Source organism: Lynx canadensis, chromosome B3 (assembly GCF_007474595.2).
Source record: "Lynx canadensis isolate LIC74 chromosome B3, mLynCan4.pri.v2, whole genome shotgun sequence".
Lineage (NCBI taxonomy): Eukaryota > Metazoa > Chordata > Mammalia > Carnivora > Felidae > Lynx > Lynx canadensis.
In genome coordinates, this window is record NC_044308.2 from 135,838,508 (window position 1) to 135,859,509 (window position 21,002).

The 21,002-nt window shown below is 39.1% G+C and overlaps 1 protein-coding gene across 6 annotated transcripts in view; it reads left to right on the forward strand.

The window, feature by feature from the left end:
• The window catches only part of UNC79 (unc-79 homolog, NALCN channel complex subunit), a 267,414-nt gene that overhangs the window by 125,589 nt on the left and 120,823 nt on the right, over positions 1-21,002 (forward strand). For 5 of the 6 annotated variants that reach the window (XM_030319845.1, XM_032593446.1, XM_032593447.1 and 2 more), the window contains 6 exons: positions 7,082-7,272; positions 7,842-7,965; positions 9,929-10,069; positions 12,196-12,417; positions 14,799-15,026; positions 19,191-19,332. In XM_030319845.1, the coding sequence (XP_030175705.1) occupies positions 7,082-7,272; positions 7,842-7,965; positions 9,929-10,069; positions 12,196-12,417; positions 14,799-15,026; positions 19,191-19,332 (1,048 nt within the window). The remainder of the gene's footprint in view (positions 1-7,081; positions 7,273-7,841; positions 7,966-9,928; positions 10,070-12,195; positions 12,418-14,798; positions 15,027-19,190; positions 19,333-21,002) is intronic. The other variant, XM_032593448.1, reaches the window with a different exon arrangement.

Below are 21,002 nucleotides of genomic sequence, written 5' to 3' on the forward strand. Positions count from 1 at the left end.
GCCAGTACCATACTGTCTTGATGATTACAGTTTTATAGTACAGCTTGAAGTCCAGGATTATGATGCCTCTAGCTTTGGTTTTCTTTTTCAGGATTGCTTTGGCTATTCGGGGTCTTTTCTGGTTCCACACAAATTTTAGGGTTTTTTTTTTGTTCTAGCTCTGTGAAGCATGCTGGTGTTATTTTGGGTAGTATCTACATTTTAACGATATTTGTTCTTCCACTTCATGAGCATGGAATTTGTGTGTGTGTGTGTGTGTGTCTTCTTCAATTTCTTTCATAAGCTTTCTATAGTTTTCAGTGTATAGATTTTTCACCTCTTTGATCAGGTTTATTCTTAGGTATTTTATGGTTTTGGGTGCAATTGTAAATGGGATTGATTCCTTGATTTCTCTTTCTGCTGCTTTATTTTTGGTGTATAGAAATGCAACTGATTTCTGAACATTGATTTTATATCCTGTGACTTTGCTGAATTCATGTATCAGTTCTAGCAGTTTATTGGTAGAGTCTTTTCCACACAGAGTGTCATGTCATCTGCGAAGAGTGAAAATTTGACTTCCTCCCTGTCGATTTGGATGCCTTTTATTTCTTTATATTGTCTGATTGCTGAGGCTAGGACTTCCAACAGTGTATCGAGTAACAGTGGTGAGAGTGGACATCTTTGTCATGTTTCTGACCTTAGGAGGAAAGCTCTCAATTTTTCCCCCTTGAGGATGATATTAGTGGTGGGTCATTCATATTTGGCCTTTATGGTCTTGAGGTATGATCCTTCTATCCCTTCTATCCCTTTTCTTGATGGATTTTATTAAGAAATGATGCTATATTTTATCAAATGCTTTTTTTGCATGCAATTTCTTATTAAGAAGACACCAGTAACCCAAAAAACTTTGTCCTTTTTTGAGAAAGAAAACCAAACTCAGGGGCGCCTGGGTGGCTCAATTGGTTAAGCATCCAACTTTGGCTCAGGTCATGATCTCATGGTTCATGGGTTTGAGCCCTGCATCGGGCTCTGTGATGGCAGCTCAGAGCCTGGAACCTGCTTCGGATTCTGTCTCCCTGTCTCTGTGCCCCTCCCCTGCTTGTGCTCTGTCTCTCAAAAATAAATAAACATTGACAAAAAAAAAAACAAACAGCCCAAACACAGGTTTTATACTGCTACACTGTTAATATTAAAGTTCACTTGGTGTTGTATGGAAACCACTTTGACAATAAATTTCATATTTAAAAAAATAATAAAATAAAAAAGAAAGTTCACTTAAAAAACTTTCCCCATCAATCTTAGCCAGTTTGACCACACAAGGTAAGATTCTCTCTCTGTCCTCCACTCTCACCCTCCACACCATCCTTTACAACTTTTTATTTCTATTCAGGTTTTTGTCCTTCACTTTACTCTTTTTTTATTCTAGAAAGCCTTCATACCACCTCTACAGAATGACTTTAGGACAGAATTACTCTTTTTGTCCTTAACAAAATTGTCTCATATATTCCTTAAATATTCTGCATACAGAGTTTTTTCCATCACTCTTACTATTTCTAATAGTTTCACTTATATATATTGATCATAGTTTTCACCACTTGATAACCTCTATTTTTCAGAGAAAACCAGGAGGTAGACAGTTTGTGAATTTCCTGTCACCTACCAGTGTTTTGTAGCATATTAGCAAATTTTATGAATATACTACTTTATAACCTCAAGAGCTATACTTCATAGTATAATTTCTCAATATGGCAAAAAGAACATATTTATTAACAGATCAAAATATCTTTAGTCTCTCTGTCATAATAAGAATCCAAAAGTAGGGGCACCTGATGGCTCAGTTAGTTAAGCATTGACTCCTAGTTTTGGCTCAGGTCATGATCTCATGGTTTGTGAGGTCGAGACTCATGTCCATGCAGAGCCTGCTTGGGATTTTCTCTTTCCCTCTCTCTCTGCCCCTCCCCCTCTCACATGCACTTGTGCTCTCTGTCTCAAAATAAATAAACATAAAAAAAAAAGAATCTAAAAGTATATAAACTTGTATTCAGTAATTAATGTTTCAGTGTTTTGTCTTTTTTTCTTTTTAATGTTTATTTATTCTTGAGAGGGAGAGACAGAGCGCAAGCAGGGAAGGTGCGGAGAGAGAGGGAGACACAGACTCCAAAGCAGGCTCCAGGCTCTGAGCTGTCATCACAGAGCCTGACATGGGGCTCAATCTCACAAACCGTGAGATCGTGACCTGCGCCAAAGTTGGACACTTAACCGACTGAGCCACCCAGGCACCCCTCAGTGTTTTGTCTTATTTAGAAATGGTCTAGATATTCAACAGGTATATATCATTTAATGTAACTTAGTATAACTTTCATTTCAAGCTATCAAAAACATTTTGGAAACTACTAAGTAGACATATTATAACACACAGTTATTGTTGAAATAAAGCTTGTCAGAATAATAATTTAATTAAAATTAAATCTATACATTTTATAATCTTAAACATCTAGTAAATATAATATTAACTTACTTGACTAGAAAACCGACATAGAATAAAAATGTATGATTAGATTATACTCACTGCTGATAACTTAGAAGACACAACTGTTTTTATTAAACCAACTATATGAATCTCGTCTTGTTTATGAAAGATTTACCCAAATCACATGAACTTGAAAAACATTTGGGTTACTGTCTATATTTCTGAGAGTTTGGGGAATATTTAATTCATATAAGTTACGTTTTTAAAACTCATTTAGAATAGATCTTTCAATGGATTTTGTAAATTGTCAATACCATTCAGAAGTAGCAAAATATCACATATACATAATATACCTATGCAAAAGTATAGACAGACACACATACAAATGGTCCCCAGTTTACCATGGTTTGACTTAGGATTTTTCGACTTTACAATGGTACAAGAGTGATACACATTCAGTAAAAACCGTACTTCAACATGTGAATTTTGATCTTTTCCTGGACTAGTGGTATACAGTATGATCCTCACTCATGAAGCTGGGCAGGGGCCACGAGCCTCAGCTCCCAGACAACCACGTGGTCACTGGGTCAACCTTTGCTATACCAGCTACCGTTGCGCACCCACACAGCCATTCTGTTTTTCACTTGTAGTACAGTATTTGATAACTTACATGAGCTATTTAACACTTTATTATAAAATAGGCTTTGTATTAGATGATTTTGCCCAGCTGTAGGCCAATGTGAGTGTCCTGAGCACATGCAAGGTGGGCCAGGCTAAGCAATGATATTTGGTAAGTTGGGAGTGTTAAGTGTATTTTTAATTTATGGTATTTTCAACTTATGATGGGCTTATTGGGACACAATGCAATTTTGAGTCGAGAAAGATCTGTAGAGACCTTAACAGTAGAGACTGTCATAGTAATACAAAACTCACTAGTTTATGTAAGAGTTGTTTTTCAAATTCACTTTTCATCATCACTTTTATTCAAATTATGTTTCTAGAAGATAGAACAAGTGGTTAACCTATTCAATGTAAGGACTAAAGCTTTTTATCAATATTTTTAGAGAGACCTTCAAGATCTTTTTATTTGCCCTGATGTGTAATGAAGGCTGTGGTTCAGCCTTAGGCAGTTAGTTATTTTAGTCCACTAAGAAGTTACTTTTTATTTTTTTGTATTTACTTTATTTTATTTATTTTTTTATTTTTGGGGGGTGCCTACAATCTTTATTTATTTTTAATAAAATTCATTGTCAAGTTGGCTAACATACAGTGTATACAGTGTGCTCTTGGTTTTCCATGATTCATCGCATACATACAACACCCAGTGCTCATCCCAACAAGTGCCCTCCTCAATGCCCATCAACCATTTTCCCCTCTCCCTCACCTCCCCCCCACCATTAACCCTCAGTTTGTTCTCTGTGTTTAAGAGTCTCCTATGGTTTGCCTTCCTCCCTCTCTGTAACCATTTTTTCCCCCTTCCCTCTCCCTATGGTCTTCTGTTAAGTTTCTCAAGTTCCATATATGAGTGGAAACATATGATACCTGTCTCTCTCTGACTGACTTATTTCACTTAGCATAATACCCTCCAGTTCCGTTGCTGCAAAGGGCAGGATTTCATTCTTTCTCATTGCCAAGTAGTATTCCATTGTGTATATAAACCACATCTTCTTTATCCGTTTTTAAAAGCTGGAATATGCTAAGGAAAAAGGCATTGGAGGTTTGCTAAGGCGGGGGGGGGTTAATTGGAGCTTCTCAGGAGGAAGAATAAATTTCTCCTTTTTTTTTTTTTTTTTTAAATTTTTTTTTTTCAACGTTTATTCATTTTTGGGACAGAGAGAGACAGAGCACGAACGGGGGAGGGGCAGAGAGAGAGGGAGACACAGAATCGGAAACAGGCTCCAGGCTCTGAGCCATCAGCCCAGAGCCTGACGCGGGGCTCGAACTCACAGACCGCGAGATCGTGACCTGGCTGAAGTCGGACGCTTAACCGACTGCGCCACCCAGGCGCCCCACTCCTTTTTTTTTAAATTAAATTTTTTTTTTTTTTAACCACAGGAGGCAATAGTATAAGTAAAAGCAAGACATCCCTTTGGCCTGAGAGCCAGCTATTTCCTTGGATGTTTGCATCTTAGAGAGATGCTTTCAGGACCTTGAGAAGATAGTTCTGAGGGGTAGAAGATTTACATCTCAAAGAGGGAGAGAAAGGATGCAAACTTTTAAAGTCACTGGTCTAAGAGGGTTTTGATTGGGACAAATAATGAATTCTCTAGGTAGCATGGAGCTTTTAGGAGCAGGCATTTTAAGGGAGGAGGGGCTTGGGAGGTGGGCAATATCATTTGTGCTGAGTCTGAAGTCTTGAGTGGCTCCACGTTGAGGCCTTAGTACAGAGGAGGGGTCAGGGGGGTCTGCCTGAGGAGGCTGAGGCCTGGGACAATTACTAATAAAGTGTTTATTCAGCAGCATAGTCCCCTTTTCCCATGTCCTGACTTTCTGTAGTATCTGCAGGCATCTTGAGATGAATAGGGGAAACTCTGGGATTGGGAAGAAGCATGGGTGGGCTTTGGGATACTTCCAGAACCACAATTACGTTTTTTGTAAAGATTCAATTAGTAAGGCGAGGACAGTTATTTTTAATTCTTCAAAGAATAAGATGGCAGCCTTGATAATATTTAATTAAGGAGCTGGGCTACCCCCTTGACTGCATTAATTTGAATTCTTTATATCAATGAGAGGCTTTCCAACTAAGGGGAAAACAGAAGATTCCTATGTTCTGAGATGTGTAGATTTAGAGCTGTGTGCCTTTGCAATATTTTTGTAAATTGTTTGGTGAAGACTTTAGGATATTTTCCTTCTTTTGGAGTATGTCATTCCACTTTAGCCCAATTAAACTTTGGAGGGAAGGCCTCTATAATAGCTCCTATCAGGCTCTGAATATGGGCCTCTGACTGGATCATTTGCAGGAGAAGGTGGTGGAGGGGAGTTCATGGTGGGGGCAGATTTTAATTTTTGTTCTAAATCTGATTTCTGTTCTAGAATTTTGCTAGGGGAGTCTTTAGGCTAGCTGTGATCTTTTGTGTGTGTGTGTCTTACCAGTTTGATCCTCCCATATTGGTAATATGACATTTGTTTAAGGTGAGAACTCTCTAAAATCCTTTTAAATATAACAACTTTTCCGAATCAAAGGATCCATTGTTTATCTATTGACAATTTAGGAACACCCCAGAGATACTTATTCCAAAATGTGACTCAAAGCCAGTAGGCATTTGGGGCGCCTAGGTGGCTTAGTAGGTTGAGCGTCTGACTCTTGATTTTGCTCATGTCATGATCTCATGGTTCGTGAGTTTGAGTGCCGCGTTGGGATCTGCCTTCAGCCCTTGGAGCCTGCTTGAAATTGTCTTCCTCTCTCTGCCCACCCCCAAAATAAATAAACTTTAAAACAACAACAACAAGAAAAAACCCCGTAGGCCTCTGAGTGTATGTAACTAACAACAGTGACAGTTCCAGAAATGTAGTCACTTCCTGCAAATTTCTAATCAATCATCTAGGATTTTGGAAATAGGATACCAAATAGATAGTTGAGCTTTAAGTAGAATTGATTTAATTGTTTTCAATAACTTAGAATTCTAGGAATAAAAATTAAATGTTTAAAATTGGATTCATTTAAAATAAGGTAGTTTCCAACGATTCTTGTATTATATGGTAAAGATTCAGGACCAGTTGAGCTGTTGTTACTTTGACATACATAATAAGAATATAAGGTCTTTATCTAAAATTGGAATTATAAGGGCACCTGGGTGGCTCAGTCAGTGAAGTGTCTGAATTCGGCTCAGGTCACGATCTCACAGTTCGTGGGTTTGAGTCCTGTGTGGGGCTCTGTGTTGACAGCTCAGAGCCTGGAGCCTGCTTCAGATTCTGTGTCTCCTCCTCTGTCTCTCTGCCCCTCCCCCACTTGCACTCAGTCTCTCTCTCTTTCAAAAAAATAAACATTAAAAAATAAATAAATGACATTGAAATTATAAACAGAACCCGAATTTAATTCGATATATTTTTTTTGCACTAGAAAATTAATATACTATCTTAGTAAAAAACACATTTTTTTTAAATTAATGAATTCATCCATCCTTAGAACATTTTTAGGAGAAAAATTGTGGCATAATATAGCATAGGGAAGAATAGCACTCTGCCACTTTATTTTCCATACTGAAAAATATTAAATGCAAAGTGTACAGTAGTAGAAATCTATATTCCTCTGAAGCACAGGTGTAACTGCACGTATTTGTAATGGGTTTGTGAAACTTTAGAAATAATAATGCTCCAATTGTGTGCTCATCCTGTTAGGAATAAATCTTTGGAATTTTAATTCATGTGTGCGATTCGGACTGCAGTAGAATAGTTGAAATCCAGTCTGTGATTAATATTTGGACCTATTTGTAAGTATGGGGTTTTTTTGTAATTAATGTATCCTGATGGTTTATAGATTCTTACATATCACTGGGAAGATACTTGGCCCGCAATTCAGATGTAATGGATTTTGGTCTTCCTCTGTATCCATCTCCTTTAGGAAGTCCTTAGAGTATAACCTTAACAGGTGCATTTTGTTCTTTTCCCCTATGGCTGTGGAAATGCCATCAGGTTGGTGGTTACTGGGATAAATCCTGCAGCACGGTGACTCAGTTGAAGGAAGGTCTCAACCGAATCCTCTGCCTGATCCCCTACAATGTGATCAGTCAGTCTGTGTGGGAGTGTATTATGCCCGAGTGGCTGGAAGCCATCAGAACAGAAGTCCCAGATAACCAGTTAAAAGAATTCAGGGAAGTATTAAGGTGGGTAAGTAGTTTAATGAAGCCACCACAATTATAATGATGTCTGACATTTATTGAGCATGTAATGTGTGCCAGGAACTGTGTTAAGTATTTTATATAATCTTGTTTACTTTTTAACAACCCTATAGAGAAATCTGAAGGTGCAAAATGAAGCAGTTGCAATAAACTGTGCTAAGATGACCTGGAATTGTTGAGAAAAAATTTGGTTCTGGTGGAATAATAGATACACCATATTGTTTGTTTATTTTCAAATATAATTATGATTTGAATAAAGTGGGGAGAATGCAAGAGGATAATGTTTTTAGATGCTGGGGAGCAACTCTAATTCCTTAGAAATGCAATTCTTTCTGTTAAGCCTGATATGAGTATAAACACTAATGTTATTAACAACAGTATGAATTCTTTATTCTAATGAAATAAACTATTATAGTAAAATGAAACATGATAATAATATTTGGAACACAGCCCAATCTAAAGTGTTTGGCTCCCCAAATAAGATACAGTTAAAAATGTAACTCAACCCTGATATATGCCCATTGGTCATTTACTTTTGTTGCTCTGCTTTCCAGCAAAATGTTTGACATTGAGCTCTGTCCTCTACCTTTTTCATTGGAAGAAATGTTTGGCTTTATTAGTTGTCGGTTCACAGGATACCCTTCCTCTGTGCAGGAACAAGCTTTACTGTGGCTTCATGTGAGTAAATGGCACTTTTAATCATTTGGGGCAATAGTTCTTAGCCTGGGAACTTTAGATCCCTGGGTAGAGGAGCGGGGAATTATTGCAGAGTCTATAAATTTGCATGTTTGCTGAGGGTAGTCTATAGACTAATAACTCATTGCATAGATAAATAACTATATGTCAAATATATGTGGCTATCATTATGGTTAGTAAAATATAGATTTATGTAATACTATTACTGAATTCATAATAGCTTTTGGTCCTTATGTATTTTTCCATCAATAGATTCTAAAAGTATAATAGGCTGTCTTGTGGGGTTCTTTTAAATCTTTTGATATTAAATAGGTGCTTTACTTGGGAAGGTTGAGAGCTGCTGCCTTAGGGAGTAGCATGAGCTACTGGAATGCTTTTCTCCCCGGTCTGCATTTGTAACTCCAGCTTATCCTTAAAGCCCAACTCAAAAATGATCTCATCTATGAAGTTTTCTTCACACCCCCATTTTCTCTTTGGAATTCACTATTCCTTCCCCCAGTACTCATACAGGCTCCTTGTGTAAATTTTATTCAGCCTAATATTTAGTTCATTTTTGTCTCTTCTCCTGATTGCAAATGCATGGAGTGCAGGGACCAGGCAGGGCTTTTTTCATTTCGAAATCATATCTCCCTTCATCCTTTCCTCTCAACATCTAGCACATGCCTTGTATTTATTTGATGAATGTTCTTAAAAATTCATTAAATTGAGTTGAATGTCTGTCAGAAAGTTTGGCTAGTTTCAAAAAAGGAGGCCAGAGTCAATGTTTAGATTCGCTATGGGTGCAGATACGTTGCTGTATCACAGAAGGATGAATTTTCAAGTCATGAAGATGCCTTTCTGGGTTCTAAACTGAGGAACAATATTTTTCACAACTGAGAAAGAGTAAAGGGACCATTTTTTAAAAAGTACCTTTTGGACCCAGAATTGTAACATTTCGTCCCCAAGCAGATCTCAGCAAGGTTATCTCTCATTTTAGGAAAGCCAGTCCTTCTACAGATGGCTAGGTGTTGTTACTCAGTTACATGCCCTTTAGGCTGAGTTCTGTAGGGGTGAGCAGAAAGGGCTCTAAACCTCTGTCCTCAGCATGGCTAGAGCAATTACAGCTGCATGTTTTATGGACGGGGCTTTCCCAGAGTTCTGGTTTGAAGACAGGGTTCTGCAACTGAAGGAGGTTTTAAACCTCTGGTCTAACATTTGGGGAACAGAGTGAACAGTATAGTGATTGGAGCCGACTCATTTATTAATTAATTGTGGAAACATTTTTAGAATTCCTCTGTGCCAGGCATCGTAATTGGCACTGGGATAAAAATGAGATAAGAGATGGTCCTGTCCTCACACTTCCTTTCTTCAGGGAGCTCACAGCTGGAGAGACAGTATCAAACAGTCAAATATAATGAAAAGTAATCATTGCTCTAATAAATGTATGTACAAAGTTCTAAGGAAGCAGAGAAGAGGGATGAATTAATTCTGTCTGAAGGAAAGATGCATCTATTTCCAAAAATTCATTACAGATAAAGTCACTTGACTTTGGCAGAGGGTACCTGAGCTTGTATCAGAAAGCAAGGTCAGATGGCGCAGTCAGATCAGAGGGAGGATGGACTGGAGGAAGATCGCACACAGGTTACACTAGTCCAGGAGGAAGATGACGAGTAAGGCACTAGCAGTGCTATGGAAAAGAGGAGACAATGTCAAGAGATGCTTAAAAGTTTTAATAGAAATAACATGGCAGTTTATGGGATGCGGGGAGTGGGGGAAGATAGAAGATCCAATAATAACTTTGAGTTTTTACTATGAAAAATTGAGGTTGGCTGTGCTGATAGAATATACGTAAGGCTAAGTATCCTTATGTTCAGTAGTTCACTTTGGGAAAAAATGTTAAATGCAGTTTTTTTTTTTTGAGTTTTAAAGTTTATATTTTGGGGGGATATATGCCTTTTTTCCCCAGGTATTATCGGAGTTAGACATCATGGTTCCACTTCAACTATTGATAAGTATGTTTTCTGATGGAGTTAATTCTGTTAAAGAACTGGCAAATCAAAGAAAATCAAGAGTCAGTGAACTGGCAGGGAACCTTGCAGCTCGAAGGGTAATTATTGCCACAACTGTTTTTGTCTTACTTGTTAAGATTTTGTCAATTATACCAGGTCTAAAAGTAGCATCATAGTAAAATTCTCTAAAAATGCTTTTTCATCCCATCTCACTCTGTTAATCTTTTAAGCACATTAAATAATAGAACAGATTGATCTAAGATATGTTCTGTATAATCTACAGTCAATAAATTATTGAGTTTTCATTTTCCTTTGAGTTTTTCTCCTGCACATACCTATTAGCTGTCTCTCATCCTTGATGAAAGCAAAAAGAGTAGCTTTGAGGTATTCTTCTTTTTTTTTTTTTTTTTTTTTTTGTTTCTTTTGGTCCCCTGGTGAATAAGAATTCTTTACCAGTTGTTAGGCAGATCAGTGGTTCACTTTGGGGATGAGGAGTTTGGGTGTTTTGTTCTATCATGTTTTGAGAAGATGTGGTCATCTGATGGTTACTGTGAGTGATGCTGTCACTGTGGACCGACTGAGCCCATTTTGGGGGGCCCCTTTGTACTTCTGTGAATGAGAAAAGTCAGCATAGTCTAGTCCGAGGTGTAGGAAAACTATTGGGAATTTCTGATAATATTTTTGTGGAGGACATGATAGAGCTTCTGTTGGTGTGCTGACATTCCTAGACCAGGATCAGTTCTGGAGAGGTTCACTCTCAATGTGATGGTAGGCAGGGACTGTTCGCAACTTTCCCTTGTCAGCCTCTCCATACCATTTTTTCTTACTGTCATTCTACCTGATATCTAGGGACTAGAAAATATATCAGAATCATGGGATCATAGTTTGTATTCAGTGCTCTCTTTTGATTTTTAATCATCATTACTTTTCTTGTCTGCCTCATAAGAACCAGCTGGCAAACATTTTTATGTTGTTTCTTTCTTCTGTAACCTTTAATATTACATAACTTAATTGGTGCCTTATACTGTGCAATATATTCACAGTGAACCATAGCACAGAACTGTGTGAGGCAGTTGGAGAAGAGCTCATTGTCCTCATTTTATAAATACGTAGGCTGAGGTTCAGTGAGTTGAGGTGATTTGCCGTAGACAACACTATCAATATCCAGATATTCTGACTCTTGGTGGGGTACTCTTTTTCTTTAGTTTAAATATTGTGTTCAAGGAACTCTCTGGTTATTATATCTTTAAGAGAGAAAATATGATTTCAGAGTGATATACAGGTATGTCAGTCAGGGTCCTGTACAGAATTTATCCTAGATGGTTCAAATGAAGGGACTTTCATGGAGACTTTGCCTATAGAGTTATGGGGAAAGTTAAGGGAGCAATAAGGGTTGGTTGAGGCACCTAGACATCAGTAACAGCTCAGTAGGAAGCCATTAGACCCCTAAGGCTGAAGGAACAAGGAAAAGAGTTCCTGGAGCCCATTGAGTGCTGAAATTTTAAGGAAGGGCTGGCTGGAAGAGTAGTGGAGAGATTGCCAGAGATGTAGCATCAAAGCAGGCAGAGGGTGGGAGATACACGTCTACCTCTCTCTCCATCAGCTTCAGGGCTTCTGCTGGTATCTCCCACTGATTGAACCCAACTGGAAGCCAGCTTGCAAGAAAGCTGGGAAAGACTCCATCCTTGGCATCCTTGGGCATAGAGCAGGGCAGAAGAGGGCAGTGAGGGGCTTGGGTAGGCAAATGGAGAATAATCAGTACAACCAGTACAACAATTTGACATATATTGTTTTCCCATAATAGTTTGATAATTGTACTATCCAGATGCCATTCTTCTTTAATCAGTCATGTTAAACTGAGATTTTGTGCTCATGATTCTCAAACTGATCTTGCAATATCTGGTTATGGTTTTAGGTTGATGCAAACAATTTACTTTAATTGCAAATGTGTGATGGGATGAACAATATAATGGCAAAGACAGCTGCCTTCATTCTTCAGGGTGCTGATGTTTCATTCACCTGACAGTCACAAAGTTTAGATGATTTTATTTCTTGTTTTTATATTTTGAGAAGATCCATAATATTTGAAAGTACTAATACTATTGACTAAGGAAGGAAATCAGTGTGACAGCTGGAAATACCTTCCATGAGTCTCCAGATATTTTATATAAGCCATTTTAGCTTCTGTGAGTTCACTTGTGTGTGCTGATGTTCTTTCTTCTAGGTGAGTGTTGCCTCTGATCCTGGCCGACGAGTTCAGCACAATATGCTGAGTCCATTTCATAGTCCTTTTCAGAGTCCATTTCGGAGTCCTATGCGTAGTCCATTTCGTAGCCCTTTCAAGAATTTTGGGCACCCAGGAGGAAGGACTATTGACTTTGATTGTGAAGATGATGAAATGAATCTAAATTGTTTCATCCTCATGTTTGATCTTCTCCTGAAGCAGGTAGCTGAAGCATGAGCTTCCTTTAGTTCAGAGGTGAAGAATAAGGGAAAGCATTGTATAGTGATTCTTGCTATGTGTTTGACATCTTCATACTTGCTGAAATGATGCAACATCACTCAAGACATTTTGCAAACTCCTTTTGGGATTTCCTAGAGTCTGAAAAATACTTGTATGAATATCTGCAATAATGTTGACATGTGAGAATGCATATGAATTTTAGAAGCACTCTAGCATCATTAGATGCTGTTGAACATAGATCTGTTGAACATAGATCTATTGAACAAATTTGGGGAACTGAGTAATGCTATTGTTAGAAAGAGCAAGGTACAACTCTATAGTGATGGGCTGATTTAAATATATTCTAGAAATTGATTTTTGAAGGTAATTTTGAAAGACAAGTTTAAAAGTCTGGTCGGGAGAACATTTCTTTGTAACTTTTTATTTTGAAATAATTTCAGGCTTGCAGAAAAGTTGCAAGGATAGCACAAAGAATTCCCAAATGCTCCTTCCCCAGATTCTCCAGATGTTAACACTTACCACATTTATTTCTGTTGCTCTTAATCTGTATATGTACGTATGAATTGTAGAATTTTTAAAATAAACCACTTGAGGGTGAGTTGCAAATATGGTGCCCCTTTATCCTTAAATACTTCTGAGTGCATTTCCTAAAAAATAAGGACATTCTCTTATATAACCAAGTACAAAATAAGGAAATCAATCAAAATTAGGAAATTAATATTGTTATAATACTATTATCTATTATCTGACCCACAGAAACTAATCATTTTTTAAATTGATATAATGATTATATCTCTATAGCAAAAGAAAAGAAAATATTTTTGATGTAGGACACAAGCCAGCATCACTTCGTTGCAAATATTTGTCCTGTCTCATTAGTCTTTGTTAATCCAGAGCAGTTCTTCAGTCTTTGTTCATCTTCCATTTTCTTGATTTTTGAAGAGTACAGTCCAGTTATTTTGTAGAATGTTCCTCAATTTGAGCTTGTCTGATGTTTCTTTATGAATCTATTTGGGTTAAGCATTTTTTTTGGCAGTAACACTACTAGTGTGATTTTATATCCTTTTCAGTGCATTATATCAGGAGGCAGGTGACATGATAATGTTGCCTTACCTGGTGGTGATAACTTGGGAAGGTGATTTCTACCAAATTTCTCTACTCCAAAGCCCTATTCCCCCATTTGTAATTAACAAGTAACTTGCAGACTGAGATTTCCCGTTTCTCATCAGACTTTTACCTAATAGTTTTAGCATCCAGGGCTGATTCATGCCTGGATCAATTATTACTATTATAGTTACCAAATGATAATTTTCTAATTTTATCATTTCTTTTAATTTATTAGCTGGCATTCTACTGAGGAAACAGTTTCTCTTCTCTCCCATTTCTATATTTATTTGTTTTTTTATCTGCATGTACACATGAATTCTTATTTCATTCAGTGAGTTAAAATCTGTTACTATGATTATTCATTTTGGTGTTCATATTGTCCTGTATTTGACCAGTGGGAGTCCCTTTAGACTGGCTCCTGTGTTCTATTGACATATCCCAGTCATTCCTTGAACACTTCCTCAATTTCTGGCATAACAAGATGTTCCAGGCTCATTTTATGTTTTCCTCGCCCCAACCTTGAAATCAGCCATTTCTCCAAGGAGCCCTGGTTCCTCTTAGTGGATAATGGATAAATGGTATTTAGAAACCAAGATCTGGACGTTAGGTGAGGAGCAGCATTTTTTTTTAATGTGTAAAATCTCACAAAGTGATAAGTTTAAAAAACAACTTTTTAAAATGTCCTACGTTGGGGCGCCTGGGTGGCACAGTCGGTTAGGCGTCCGACTTCAGCCAGGTCACGATCTCGCGGTCCGTGAGTTCGAGCCCCGCGTCGGGCTCTGGGCTGATGGCTCAGAGCCTGGAGCCTGTTTCCGGTTCTGTGTCTCCCTCTCTCTCTGCCCCTCCCCCATTCGTGCTCTGTCTCTCTCTGTCCCAAAAATAAATAAACGTTGAAAAAAAAATTAAAAAAAAAAAAGTAAAAAAAAATAAAATGTCCTACGTGATTTTAAAAATAATTCCCATTGTGTGTCTTGTGTTTAGAGTCTTTTTAGAAGAATCCATGGAAAGCAATATATATTCATGGTCTATAATTCTTATCATCTTTAAATAACTTAATATTGTTGTTAGTTAGTAAATTTTATCCCCATTTAGTATGCCAGTGGAATATTGGACAAAAGGACCAAATTCCTTCTTCTTTTTTCCCTTTCTTTCTTTCTTTCTTTCTTTCTTTGTTTCTTCCTTTCTTTCCTTTTTTTCTTTCTTTCTTTCTTTTTTGTTTTTTGTTTTTCTTTGGCCTTTATTTTGATGTCTTTCAGATGGAGTTACAAGATGATGGGATTACGATGGGTTTAGAGCACAGCTTATCAAAGGACATTATTTCCATTATAAACAATGTCTTCCAAGCTCCCTGGGGGGGCTCCCACACCTGCCAGAAGGAAGAAAAGGCAATTGAATGTAACTTATGTCAGTCTAGTATTCTCTGCTATCAGCTTGCTTGTGAACTCTTGGAGAGACTGGCTCCTAAAGAAGAAAGCCGGCTGGTGGTAAGAAGTTAAAAAAATGAGGTTGCCCTTGTCTGATAGTGATAATGCCTGTAGAAGCATGTATAATGGTGTCTTCTTCCAATATTACATTATGCTCTATGCTGAGTTATATGTGAGACTGTGGTAAAAGAGAAATTTTCCTGTTCCTTCCACCAACTTATGCTCGTGGAAAGGGATATGAGCTGGAGCTATATCATACAGAATTCTTGAGTCTTGGGTTAGTGTTGTGGAGCATCCATTCATACAATTTTCATAAATACAAAGCATTACTGGTATTCCAGAAATAACTTTTATTACAAAGTTCAGATAATAGTGAAAACTATAAAATATACATATCAAATATCGAGGACATAGATTGGATATGGGTATTGAGAGTTCCTAGGTAACCCTGGTTTGGAAAACCCATTGACTTCATCAACAACTGATAAAGACTTTGCTTCATTTCCTACTTTCCAAGAAAACTGTTTCAATAGGAAACAACTAACATATACCATTCATTAGCTACTCCATACATTAGTTACTTACTGTTTAGCCAGTTTTCATTTAAGACACACACATCACCAAAATACCCTCACACCATCAAAGGTAGATGGATCTGTATTATTTGGGCCTTTGTTTACTTTCTTCTCTTCTTCTTCCTTTCCACTAATATTTATCTAAGTAGAAAGGGACTTCTTAAAAAAATCTTTTTGAGGTGTAACATACATACAGTAAATTTTTTCTACAGTTTTTAAATACCTTTCCACCTACTGAACTTGTTTGTCCTATGTGTTGCAAAATAACATCCCTGTAGTATGGTCTTTCAACATTGTCATTGGGTACTTAACCAAAAAAAAAAAAAAAAGTCACAGTTCTAGTTGATGTGAAAACAAATTAAAATTGGACATCTGGGTGGCTCAGTCGGTTAAGTGTCTGACTCTTGATTTCAGCTCAGGCCATGATCTCATGGTTCATGAGTTCAAGCCCCACATCAGGCTCCAATGCTGACAGTCCTTTTCTCTCTGCCCCTCCCCTTCTTGTGCTCTCTCTCAGTTTCTCTCAAAAATAAACTTAAAAAAAAAAACCCAAATTAAAATCAAGAAGCTTAGAGTCTAATCAAGGAGATGTTTAAATAAATGAAAAACCATTAGACACAGTGATTAGTGTGCTGGGTGAGGTCTGAACAAGGGGACCGTGGGGGCAGACAAGGGTCAGCATATCCAGCCTGGAGGTATGGTAGGAAGGAGAGAGCTCCTGGGTTCATATCTGAAAGGAGTGGAGTTAATGAAAGGAAGGTGGTAGGAGAGAAGGACTTTGGAGACCCAGAAAACTCTCTGTTTTAATGATACAGAAGAAAGCAGGGAATGATACATTCAGGAAACTGCAAGCAGTTCAGTGTTGCTGGAGCAGTGAGCAGAATGGGAAAGTAGTGAATGAAAGCTGAGTCAGGCAAGATGGACTCGGTCTTATTTTCACATTCATTAAGGGCTCTGCCTGCCAAACTAAGAAGTTTGAATTTTGTCTTGGTGAATGGGGGACTGCTGAAGAATTTAATCAGGGTGGTGATACAATGTGATGAATCTGAGAAATTCATTCTGCCATTGGAGAAGAGGGATTGGAGGATTTGGGCCCTGGGGACAGGTATCTAGTCAGAAGGTTAATGTGGTCACTCAGGGAGGAAATGGGCAAGTCTGAATTAAAGCAATGGTGGTGGGGATAAGAGAAGGGGCAGGCCTGGTGGATTTTTAGGAAAGAGAATCAGCAGTGCTGATTTAGTTGGCATTGAGGTATGCAAAAGTTGAGGACAAACCCATGTTTTCTGGCTTGGGAACTGATAATGTTGCCGTTTATAGAAAATTTTTACTGGTATACAAGTGATCTTTTTGACAGGAGTGGGCATGACGCAGGCACATTCAGACATGGTGGATTGGGATGCCTTCAGATACCCTGGTGAGGTTGTCATGACCAGCGGGTATGTGGATCTGGTTTTAGGAAGAAGGTCAGAAGTAGATAAAAGTTTGGAGCCGCCAGCATATTGTGTTGGGATGCATAGAATGAGAAAAGAGCCTCGCTAGCATTCTGGGAAGTACCAACTGTTAAGAGGGAAAACAGGAGAACTGATGACCAGAAACAATTTGAGAAGGTGCCAGAGACGCAGGGGAAGAGCCAGGGGAGAACAAGAACTCCAAAACCAAGGTAGGAGGCAGTTTTAGAAAAGAAGCAATAGTCGCTCACATGAAGAGAAAAGAAGAAAAATAAAGGATTGAATGTGCCCAGGGGATTTTGAGATTGAGGGCCCTCTATGCCCTTGGGGATGGGAGTAACCATGGATTCCAGGAGTGTGTGCTTAAGAACAGAATCAGCTGAGGGTGTGGCTGCATGAAGTACAGACTTCTCTTTCAGGGAGGGAATGAAAGGGTGAAGGTGATGGAGGCAGATGTCCCGAGCCCTACCCTGTCCCCAGCAGGCTGTCTCTACTGTGTCCATTTTCCCAGCACCATCCCAGGAAGCGAGGAATAAGCAGAAGTGTGGAGGAACTGAGCCATCCAAATAATCTCCCATGTGCCTGATGCTTTTGACATTTGTCATGTGCTGGAAGTAACAAATTTGGAGGTGAACCCAAAGGATTCTGTTCTCCTCTCTCAAAGTTTTATGGGAGAGATGCCCATCAATAAAAGAGGGCTGTGCCCTAGAATGCATGGTCTTCACTGTGCATGTCAGCCCCCTTCGCTCTTTAGTTCTCTTCCTGGGACAGGCAGGGGATAAAAGGGCGATGATGTGACATGGGGGCTAGCAGGAGGCTTAAGCTAGTATGCAAGATGGACAACACCAGTCCCTGCCACCTAGCAGGATGATTCCAGACATGTGGGTGAATGTTGAGGCGTCAGTAAATAGCAGGAAACTCTTTACCATATCGAATTTCATGCAACTCACTTTATAGTTTGATTTAGTACCTTGCTCATGGGTGACCTAGGGACAGGTTCAGCCTTAACAAAATTGTGAAGTTGGCAGAGATATTCTTCAGGGCCCTCCCAGCCATTGTGCTCATTTTCTTGTGGGTGTCCTAGCACTTCATCCGTCTTGATCTCCTCACTTTGAGCTGGCTGTCAAATAATTCTTGAGAAAATGTGTAGTGGTTAAAGTGTTACCAAAATAGTATGATTTTAAAAGAGGATATTTGAAATGGGACTTGAAGGAAAGAAGAAGGCTGGTAGAAGGATAATTGGAGATGGATGTTTTAAGTGGCAGCCATAGGAGTGCTCTCTCTCACTTAATCTTTCCAATTTCACCTGTATTTGTAGCTTGTTTTATACATATATATTATATATGACATGTATTATCTATAAATATATTGTGTTCAGGATATTCACATAGTTGTGCAGCCAATCTCCAGGACTTTTTCATCTCGCATGACTGAATTTCTATATCCCCTAAACAGTAGTTCCCTGTCGTCCCCCTTCCTCTTAGTCCCTGGAAACCACCATTGTATTTTTCTGCGACTCTGAATTTGACTTACTGTAGAGACCTCATATATCTAGAACCATGCGATAACTGTCCTTTTCGTGGTTAGCTTATTTCACCTAGCACAGTGTCCTAAAGGTTCATTCATGTTGTAGCATGTGTCAGACTTCCTTCCTTTTTTAAGGCTGACTAATGTTTCACTGTATGTATATAACACATTTTGTCTATCTGTTCATCTGTTGATGAACACTTGGGTTGCCATACCTAACTCTCTTTAACTCACATGTTATAGCAATTTCTTGCTCCTAAAAATTTGGCTTCTCTGGACAACCAGTGTTTGTGTCTTAATATACTGCTGTGAGCCCTTTATTCCCTGCTAATTAAGTCCTATTACTGAACAAAATGTGCATGGATTGGAATCACTTGGTGAGTGAGACAGGCTCATAGGGAAAGCCGACGTAGGCCAATTTAGCAATGTTTTTGAGATTTTTCCATATTTATTTCAAGGGAATTAACATGTTTTGGTAACAGCTGACCCAAATCTCCTTTAATTAGTATGGAAAGAAACTCACATTTCTTCTGAGGCAGGTGCATTTGCCCTTTGGGGCTCAGTACAGGGCTGGGACACAGCTGGCACTCAGTCGATCTTTATTGAACTTAGCGAAACCATTCATTACCTCCCCAACAGGCTGCTCACCTGGCTGCTTGTCGTATTTGTTTCAGGAGCCCACAGACAGCCTTGAGGACAGCCTCCTTTCTTCCAGACCAGAGTTTATTATAGGCCCTGAAGGTGAGGAGGAGGAGAATCCAGCAACCAAGCATGGGGAGAACCCAGGCAGTCGCGCCGAGTCCACGGAGCATGCTGGTAGGTGAACTCTGGCATATCCCAGTTTGCACAGGCCTAACGTTCAGAGCCCTGGTTTTTTAGATTACTGTCGACTTGGGCAAGTTCAGGCTTGGTGTCCCTAGTGGAGACTGGTGCAAATGAACCATTTCCCCTCAGATTATGAAGTGAGCAGGTCCAGGATGTGCTCCTAGTAGAGCCGCGGTCACTGAGCATCTTTCTGGCAGCACGTGCTTCTTATCAACAAAACCTGTCACGTTAGCAGCACCTTCCTACTTATGGCGTATCATGTTCTCACTGGAAAAGTAGCTCTGATCCAAGGCTGAACGACTGGAAAGGAGGGTTCTGGCACTCTCAACAGCCATATAGGGCATTTGGCCAAAGCAGAGGGTTTTGGGAGAGAGCCAGTGGAACTTGAGCTCATGCAGCTTCTGTGCCCCAGGCCCTAAAGGAAGCAAGGATTTCACTTATGATCCAATAACCTGCTTGAAGTTCTCTCTGTCTCCCTCTGCCCCTCTTTCCTTCTCTCTCTCTCTCTCTCAAAAAAAAAAAAAAAGAAAGATTAAAATAACATTCAAGTGCAAGATTGCTAATGAACTATTTAGTGTATATGCTAAGAGAGTTTGACTCCTGTTGTCTCTGGTTCCAGTAATTGCCAAAACTTAGAATAGTGATTTGAAAACATTTTAGATTAGTTTTTACATCTGGCTAACTTGTGAATTATTTTCTCTAGCATGCCTCATGTACCATAGACCACCATCCCCACTGTAAGAGCAAAGGTATTAGACTCACAGGAAAATAAAATCATGAGTAGTTGTTCTGATTTCAATATGCCTAACTTCTTTAAAGAAAATATTTTTTAATGTTTATTTTTGAGAGAGAGCATGAGCCAGGGTAGGGGCGGAGAGAGAGACACACACACAGAATCCAAAGCAGGCTCTAGGCTCTGAGCTGTCAGCATAGAGCCCAGAGCAGGGCTCGAATTCACAAACTGTGAGATCATGACCAGAGCCGAAGTGGGTCACTTAACTGACTGAGCCACCTAGGCGCCCCTCTAGGTGTCTTAAAGAAGTTAGGCATATTCAGGGGTGCCTAAGTGGCTCAGATGGTTAAGCAACTGACTTCAGCTCAGGTCATGATCTCACTGCTTGTGAGTTTGAGCCCCATGTCAGGCTTTGTGCTAATAGCTCAGAGCCTGGAGCCTGCTTTGGATTCTGTGTCTCCCCACCCCCCCCACCCCCGCCCCTACCCTGCTCCTGCTCAGTCTCTCTTTATCTCTCAAAAATAAATAAAACATTAAAAAAAATTCCCTTTGGCATGAGTCCATGGGATAAATTCCTCCTTAGGTGCTAATACAACCTGAATACCTCCCTTTAATACCTTCTTATCTCCTTTTCAATAAGGAAGGCATACCTAGTCAGACACCAGGCCCCTATAGGTACCAGCCAAACTCTCTGACCACAGGAGCATAGGGCTGGGATGGAGTGGCTTTAGGGAGTCAAGGACATCTGAATATATGGTGGGCTACAGTGGAAAAGGGAAGCTGAGAACCCTGAATCTAGAAGGTTTCCTGAAATTGCATCATAGAAGGGATATATGCTACCCTGGAAAGGCAATAAAAGCATTACATAACATGCCTTTTAATGTAGTATATATTTATTTCTACTCCTCTTGGTTTTATGGTCTTTATC